Source organism: Seriola dumerili, unplaced genomic scaffold (assembly GCF_002260705.1).
Source record: "Seriola dumerili isolate Sdu_G_001 unplaced genomic scaffold, Sdu_1.0 BDQW01000425.1, whole genome shotgun sequence".
Lineage (NCBI taxonomy): Eukaryota > Metazoa > Chordata > Actinopteri > Carangiformes > Carangidae > Seriola > Seriola dumerili.
This window is the reverse complement of record NW_019174680.1, coordinates 245,645-254,620: the sequence shown is the minus strand read 5'-3', so window position 1 is coordinate 254,620 and position 8,976 is coordinate 245,645. Positions and strand designations below refer to the sequence as shown.

General features: G+C 43.0%; 1 protein-coding gene across 3 annotated transcripts; it reads left to right on the top strand.

Annotated features, from left to right (window-relative positions):
• The first annotated feature begins 631 nt into the window (after window positions 1-631).
• kiaa2013 (KIAA2013 ortholog) lies at window positions 632-8,563 on the top strand. 3 transcript variants are annotated; one of them, XM_022761673.1, is made up of 4 exons: window positions 632-1,956; window positions 2,621-3,344; window positions 5,986-6,180; window positions 6,649-8,563. In XM_022761673.1, exons 1-3 carry the CDS (start codon window positions 999-1,001, stop codon window positions 6,137-6,139), a joined length of 1,836 nt encoding a protein of 611 aa, XP_022617394.1. In that variant the 5' UTR covers window positions 632-998; the 3' UTR covers window positions 6,140-6,180; window positions 6,649-8,563. The 3 variants fall into 3 exon arrangements, with proteins under 3 accessions (XP_022617394.1, XP_022617393.1, XP_022617392.1); XM_022761672.1 differs by having other exon boundaries at window positions 5,986-8,563; XM_022761671.1 differs by lacking the exon at window positions 6,649-8,563 and having other exon boundaries at window positions 2,621-3,474; window positions 5,986-6,128.
• The last annotated feature ends 413 nt before the right edge of the window (window positions 8,564-8,976 follow it).

Below are 8,976 nucleotides of genomic sequence, written 5' to 3'. Positions count from 1 at the left end.
TTTGAATATGTGGTTTTACATTTTATATTATCATATATTATATATCTTTTTTAAGTATTTCAATCACACATAATTTTCTGCTTTGTATATGTACCCCATCTCCTCTGCTTTACCATCCACTGTCTTGTGCGTTTAGTTGGTTTGAGGTTATGCACAAACGTGTGCACCATGCAATGCTTTCCAAAGTTTATCTGAAGCTAATATGAGGCTTCAGCCAAAGTTACAGCCTTTTTAGTACCAAATTTGCCTTTTGCTACTGATCCTCCTCTGCAGCTCAGCAGGGAAACACTTGTCAGAGAAGGCTGTTTTTCAGTAGCCTACAGTAAGAAACTATTTTTTGATACCAAGCAATGTCTTTGAATGTATTTAAGCCCGTTTTGGGAAAGTCAGTCTTTGAAATGATATTGTTATTTTTCCCCTTCCAACAATATAATTTATATTAATAAATTTAATCAATTAATTAAAGTACTTTAACACATTATCCCTTTATACATATGTTTTCAAATTTTCCTACATGGCATTTGTTTCAATTTGAATAAATAAATTATACGTATATAAGGTTACTGGTTTTGCGACATTTCCGGTCACTGCTGTGCCGTTTTACTTTACGACAGTTGTGACAAACCAGAAGTGTCAACCGCTGGTTGCAGAGTTATTTGGGGAGACAGGTGAATCGATTTAACCTGAGGACAAACAAAACAACGAAGCTGAGATACGACGCATTGATAACTGCCACACACACCCGACGAAGGATATGACAACAACCACGATGCGAGAAACAACAGCACATTTTGGACAGCTTTCGTTCACGGCCCTAGCTACCTAGCTAAGCTAACTTAGCCGGAAGCTTGCGAAGCCAGTTTGTCAGCTTTCATCGTGGGACCATGTTTTGAGCGCGACCTGAATTCCATGTGACATCTTCAAATTTTCACCCTACGCACCTGGGTGCAGTCTGCAGACACTTACTTGTAGCTGGGCTTCCATAACTTTAACGCACGATGTGGCTACAGCAGAGACTGAAGGGGCTACCGGGCTTGTTATCAAGCAGCTGGGCAAGAAGACTCCTCATCGGACTGCTGCTCCTGCTCATCTTCTACTGGTACCTGGGAGCGGAGCGCAGGTGGAGGCTCTTCAGCGGCTCGGCCATGCCCGGTGGGGCGGCTGGACAGTGCCTACTGGCTGAGATCCATAGGTGGAAGTCTATCGTAGACCGAGGAGAGGGGATATACAGCACACCTCAGGAACAACTAGACACACCTTTTGTATCAGGTAACGGCCATATTCTGATTGACATTGACTCTAACAAACTGTGGGTAGCGTCGTCTTCACAGCCCGGCTCGGCTCCGGTCCACCAGACTGAATATTCGCCGAGAGTCGGCGTCCACCTGGAGGGGAAGCGGGCCGAGGCTCAGGCCAGCATGCTGTGGTTCCGGAAAGGAGCCGTGCTGTTGGTGCGCTGTGCTTCACCAGCTGCTCTGCAGTCAGCCCGGGACTGTGTCACCATCAGAGAGGAGTTTATCGCGCACAGGAGCAGACCTAACGTGTATCTCCAGAGAATCCACATCAACAACCCATCTGACAGGACCGCCTCCCTGGACGTTTCCTCTGACAATCCCTCCTTCGGTAGCAAGTTCTCCACCAGTGTGGAGAAACTGGAGGACAGAGAGATAGTGCTCTCCTCCGGCAGAGTGCCTGTGGAGAACAACCGGATGGTTCTGGTGGTGGTGGTCACCAAGAAGCTGAGCAGCAGGATTCAGGTCTCTGCTAAATCAGAGCACACAGAACACATTCTGTCAGTGGTGTGGACCTCAGAGCCCATTGAGCCGTCCAAGCTGGAGGAGACCTTCAGCACCCTCAGAGAAGGAGCCAAAAAAGAATTGGGGGAGCTGCTTAGGGCCAGTGTCGATGAGCTGGTTGTAGACCACCAGCAAGCCTGGATGGACCTCTTCATTTCAGGTGAGTTCAGGTGGAAGCAGCAACGGGCTGCAACAGTTAAGTTTTATAGATTTTAGTCCTTATACTACAGACCCCACACACTGTACAGTACTGCACTGCATTACCATGCAACTATGTAAGTCTCTACATGCTGATTGTCATACAAAGAAAAATAATGCAAACATGCCTGTAAAAAGGGTCTGTAAAACACTTTGATTCTGACGGATTAATTGATTCTTAAAGCAGTGGTGAATCAATTCTGTGAAATGCAGCTGACTGCTGTGATAAAGAGAGATAGTGAAGGGATTTTATGATGGATCACGCTTGCTCATGTGTTCTGTCAGGAGGTTAAGTTTGTTTTTAATCATTGCACAGCCTGTAAAGATGTCTGTGTTTGGTTTTTATGCCATTGTCTGTGTGTCAGTTCAATGCCCTGCTGTCTGGAAATGCACATATCCTCAGCTAGGAGCTAAACAGGGCAAAAGTAGATATATCTCTACTTGTACAACATAGAGAGTCTTACTGTGGTAGTCTCACTAAACAACAGTTTGTGATATAACATAAAACAGCAGTAAAGTGATCATGATCAAAAGTTCTGGAAAAGCTGGGGTGGTTTTGTTGAACTACTGTTTCCAAACTTTGTCATTCAGAGTAATCAATCCCTGCTTCTGTTCTGTTTATTCAGGTGTTGAAATGAGGAAGATCACTGACTCCCACACACCGTCCAGCCGCACAGTGAACACCACCCTCTACTATATCCTCTCTTCCTCCACGGCTCCTCTGCTGGACCGGAGGCTGAGCGGCGAGGAGCGCGCTCGTCTCGAGTCCAGCCTGAACTACGCAGACCACTGCTTCAGCGGCCACGCCACCATGCACGCAGAGAACCTGTGGCCCGAGCGTGTGAGCAGCGCGGCACAGATCCTGCAGCTGGTCACACTGTGGACTCTGACTCTGCAGAAGAGGGGCTGCAAGGTGCTGGTGGCGGCAGGAGCCCACGGAGCCATGCAGGGTATGGTGCTCAGCTTCGGCGGCCTTCAGTTCACAGAGAACCACCTTCAGTTTCAGGCCGATCCAGACGTGCTGCACAACAGCTACGCCCTGAGAGGGATCCACTACAACCAGGATCTCATTAACCTGGCGGTTCTGCTGGACACGGAGGGGAAGCCTTTCCTCCATGTGTCGGTGAAGCCTCAGGAGAAGCCGGTGAAGCTGTACGCCTGCGAGGCCGGCTGCCTCAACGAGCCTGTGGAGCTGACGTCAGAGATCAAAGGTCACACCTTCCCTGTGATGGTAACTCAGCCCATCACGCCGCTGCTTTACATCTCCACAGACCTGCGCCACCTGCAGGACCTCCGACACACCCTGCACCTTAAGGCTATCCTGGCCCATGAGGAGCACATGGCCAACAGGTACCCGGGCCTGCCGTTCCTGTTCTGGTTTAGCGTGGCCTCGCTCATAACTCTATTCCACCTTTTCCTCTTCAAGCTCATATACAACGAGTACTGTGGCCCCGGCGCTAAGCCTCTCTTCAGGAGCAAGGTATAAACCGTGGTAACTGGAAACAGAACTACAAACTGATCTGCTCTGCTGGGTTTTTTTTTTGTTTGACTTGTGTGTGATGGCAAAGATTTCTCTCTCTATCGGCGCTCTCTCTATGGGTTGGTTTCTCAGTTTTGACTTTCACCCTCTCTGAGTGAATTTTATTTTCCCGTCTCATGGTTGTACATGTTTGGAGTGGGTTGATACAATAGCCTTACACACCTCGCCTTCCCCCTCTCACAAAAGATGATTCCACAGTTTTTGTTCTGTGTTGAAGGAGTTGATAAAATTTTTCACTGCAGCTGTTTCCTCTGAAAGACTGAGAGCAATGAAGAATTCCATCTTAGCTGAAAGCACCAGTAGAATAGTAGCCCTCATTCAAGAAGCTACAGTTAAGCATTTGGTCTATGGCGTCATTATAGCACACCACCTGTTCGGCGGCACTTCATGTCCATTGTGGAATGTAAAGCATTTGTTGATCGCAGTGGAAGAAAACAAGCACAAGACTTAGAGTTTTCTTTCAAATTAGGAGGTTGTGGTTTTACTGTGTTTCTCCTGTTTGCTCACCTTGAGGTAAAGGCCACTGTGTGACATCATTCACATTGTTCTGACTTTTTAAAGGACCATACCAGTATTTTCGCATTTACAGCAAATCACATATTCTTTACTTTAGTGAAGGAAATTTTTCCAAAATGTAATAATTTTGTTGTTTTACCAGGAATGTTAATCAGAGAATAAAAGTCAGTTCACAGAGACTTGTTTCAGTAATGTAATCCATTACATCAAGTCTGCTTTTATTTGTTAAAGTTACGTTTGTAAGTTGTTGGACTTCTTAGACAGTACCCTGTGGAGCTTCTGACCACTAGCAGTGGTGTTTGCATCTTGTGCGCACACAAGGACACAGGTGATGCAACAGCTTGTTGGTGTTAATGAGCCGACAGTGAAAAGGAAGACTGCAGGCCAGTGTAAACATGGACGTTAACAATGTAAATCTGAATATATTAAAGGAAAACAGCTTTGAAATGGATTCAGCATGTTTGCAGGACCTCAAGGACACACACACACACACACACACACACACACACACACACACACACACACACACACACACACAAAATAAATGTAAACAGACCTTTTTTCCAGAGGTGGAAAACAACAGCGATGTTCACTCTCGTCCCTTTCACGATCTCTGTTCTACTGAAGTTAGCATGCTAACCAGCTAGTCTTGTCACTTTCCAATAGCAACTCATTGTAGCCTCCAATCTGCCCAGAAGACGTAGCTGCTCAGGGGACGTATTATAACCTCTTGTCTTGTAAACGCAACAATGGCTGAAGCTCTTGTGAAGCAACAATCACCACCACCTGCTCCCGGCAAGAAACCATGTTAGTTGACAGAGAAAACTTACAAAGAGCGCCTTTAACTTTGACAGAAAAAGAGGGAGCTTTAAATTTTACTGTGATGGATAATTGAACTAAAAGACGTTTCTACTGAGCTGACTTTTTTATACTGGAACTGACATAATGGAAACCACTGACTCCCTGAGGGACAGGAGAACACAACAAGTCAGTAACCTTAAATCTCAAATGCTCCAGCACCTAGAGAAGCATGATTACACTACATGAACAGGATTTGTAGTAAATGAGCTGTAACACTGGTATGGTCCTATTTAAATGATTATTTTACAGGAAGACTTTACTCCAGCTAGCATTGAGTTTCTGTAGGGCTGGTCATCAGTACATATGATAATGATAACACTGCACTAAGTTGACTGCTGAAGACTGGGAACACAGTGATGCTGTGAAAAACAGGCAGAGTCTAAACAAACCTCCACGTGAGCCAAAGCTATTTGGGGGGGAAAAAAACAAAGGTGATTGTTAAGTTTATTACCCACAGAGAGTTTCCCTGTGCAATGAGGGTTTATTAGCAGTTATCAGTCTGATATAATCTGTCAGAGAAACTGTGGGTTTGTTTCCAACCTGTCTGTTTTCTGATCTGTCCAGAGCTCCAAAAAGTCGGAATAAATCTTTCTGTTCCTTTAAGTGATGATTGTCATGGATCGATCCAAAGCAAAATTATCCTGCTAATGACAGAAGCATGAAGTAGAAGTGAGTATAGTCTGGTGGTGCTAAAAGTCCATAACATCCGTTGTCACGTGAAATGACCGCTTGTTTACAGACTTCCTTACAGAAGTTGACCTGCTGGACAGTTAGCAGAGGTTGTGCTTCAGGCTAAGTGTTTGTCTCTGATCAGCGTGGACTGTGTGCTCACTCTGCCACGAGTCTTTTTCTGCTGTTCCTTTTTCTTCCTGCCTTTTGATGATGTTTTATATTGAATCACTCAATTAAATTAACAAGAAATCTGTGGGTTTGGCTTTGGCTCTTCAGTACTGACCTGTCACACATTTCTCATGCTGATCACGTCTATAGTTTTCTCCTGGGAAGCACTGTGGGTCAGTGTTAGTCAGTTTACCAGCTAATCGTCCGTTTTGACCCCCCCTCTGACTTCACCAGGTCGCCAGCAAAGCTGAGGATTGCTGCTGCGACACCAGGACTGCTGCTTGAACACTGCAGTGCTGTGCTCTCGACGCGTTTCAGCTTTAATAACTTACTGATTTCAGAGGGAATGACGTCTGCTGTGGAGCGACACAGCTCAAAGATGTGTTGATGAGAAGACAGAGAAGCACGTGTGTCTACACAGTCTAATCTGTAAGTATTTCAACAGTTACATTTTGTGTAGGTGCGCTACAGCACGTTCAATTTGAAATAACACGTAGTGCCCAAATTGTAGGGGTTGAAAAGTAAAGGACACTTGGTTAATACATGTTGGTTGTTGGCTCAGAGCTGATTGTGATGCAGTGATCTGACGGTATGAGGCGTAAAGCCAAAAGCAAAACTATCAGAGATATCAAAGGTTTGCGTACTTCCTGAAAATGTTCAGGAGAACTAGAAAATGTGAAATGAGCCGGTCAAAGAAAATCATTTACAAACATAGAAACCACACAAACGGGAACAGTAGAGATGTGCAACCAAGGTCTATAGACTGATGAAACAAATTCAAAATTAAGGAAAGAGGAAAGTGTGGAGGAAAAAGAACAGCTCACCTCCACCTCTTCTGTCAAACATGGCGGTTCTGTTACGACTCCAGTCATTTACTGATGATTTCACTGATGACAGACGCAGCAGGATGCAGACAGAGGTCTACAGGAGCAGTCTGTGGATCCAATCAGAGAAATGTATCAGACCACACTTCACCATTCAGCAGGACAATGATCTCAAACAAACAGCAGAAGAAACCAAAGAGACTTCAGGCAATCACAAAATATTAAATTTGATGGTTTTGATTGTGTATCTGTCCAATTACTTTTAAACCACTGAACTTTGGTCACTATGTGTTAAAAAGTTCTCTCTCACACATTTCTTTCTATAATGTAATCCTGCTCAAATTAAAGCTGTGACATTGCACTTTAATGTAATCTCCATTATTTCATTTCACATTGAATGTGCTGAAGCGAAGCTGACGAACAATGTGTAACTGTTGAAATACCTGCGTCTGGACTCTACGTTACTTTAAAACCAGGAGATACTGAGTTTAATATCACATAGGGTTAAAAACAGCAAATATTCACATTTCAAAAATTGGAACCAGTTAACGTTTAAAAATTACATAATTAATAAAGCAAAAGCAACATAGCAGAATTTCCTGTTAAACCGGCTGCATCTTGAAGTTTGTACATGTACAAAATATAAACAGAGGGAACCACAGTCACTTTACCTAAGATTTTAGGGTACTCCACCTATTCAGCATGGCACTCCTCTAACTCGATGTAACCCCAACACCCCCCAGATTGAATGAAAGACAAGATGGAAGAAGTTGAAATAATGACGATGGGTTTTGTTGTATACGACCAGGCGCAGCAGCTCTGTGAGGCAGAGGCAGGTAGAGCAGCACATGCTCACAATTATGTTTATTACACCGACCCTCTGAGCATGCGAACGTGTGATAATTAGCACTATTAATGTCTATATAACATTATATAATGATCCCTGTAGTAGTAGTTTCAGTCTGGATCAAAGTGGAGGCCTTACTGACGGAGTGACAGCGGTATCCATGGAAATGTGGCTGAAAACCACCATGTTAATGGCTGTGTGAAAACACTGTTGATATAACACCTACAACATAACCCAGATGTGTGCAGAAAGCTTCTCAGCCTGAGGTTTTAATCTCACAGCCAACAGACACCACAGCTGTGCACACTGTCACCTGCAGGGCGGTGCAGTGGGAACTGTTGCAGATTTCCAGCAGGTGAAATGGAACAAATTGTTTTTGAGCTTAGTTAAGTTTTGGCTAAACTTAGATTTGTTCTGATTGTTTGAAGTGATTTTCACATTTTTCAGATTGTTGTGATGGTTCAGGTTTTGTTTGTAGATAATGAGACGAAGGGCCGTTTTTCTTATAATGATTCAAGCATGTTGCACTTATGGTCACACCCCAGTCAGGGATGTCACAGCAGGTCTTTTCAATAGGCTATCAAGGGCTGAATACCCACTTCAAAGTTTTAATCCAGAAGTCACCATATGTTATGATCAAAGTTACACTTTTTGATTTGGGGCAAATGTTGCGTGACCTTCAAAACACAACTGTCTTCATAAAATGCGTTTACATCTAAATGTATATATAATGTAAATGACAGTTATTAATTCATACTGGCTGTTCAACATATTCTTATTCTGACACACCAAGTTAATTTTATAGTACAAGAAGTAAATATTAATAAGGTACACATTATGTGTTCGAGACGTTTTCTTTTTCATGTCTATTTATGATTTATGTGTTGTCTCAGATTCAGAATATTTGAGGATTGTTCTGGCTGTGGGTTTATTCAGTCACTGTTTTTCATGTGAACTACTGACGGTGCCTTAATGAAGACATTAATGGAAGAAGTTAATTTATTGAGCTCATTATCTGATGGGATTGTACTTGAATGATTGGTGATCATGTGGAATTCTTATGTTAAATAAATCACAATAATTGTGAGAAACTGCATAATTATGTTGTCTGATATATGTCTGGGTTTATGCAACATTTTGTCAGAGGAAATGTAATTTAAATGTATGAAGTCTGGAATAATTAAACTAGACTACAATGTTTAATTCTTATCATTTAAAAAATGGATCAATTTAAAGCGACTATTCAGACAAGGATGAACAAAGTTTGAAAGTCAGTTCAATTTATCTAATGGTTTATTTTTGAGCTAGAAAATGTGAATTTCTGTAAAAAGAAAAAAAGAAAAGTTTGAAGGACAAAAACAGTGTCTACCACTAACTATACTAAACATCTGTCAGTACCAGGACACAGATGTTTTAAGATTGTGTCTTGTGTACAGATTTGTGATGTCACAGTCATGAGCCAATCACAACTGCATTGCAGCTCCCACTAAAGAAACCAGTTTTATTTCTTTTAACAAACACCACCTGTGCTCACAGTGCGACTGTGGAGCAGAT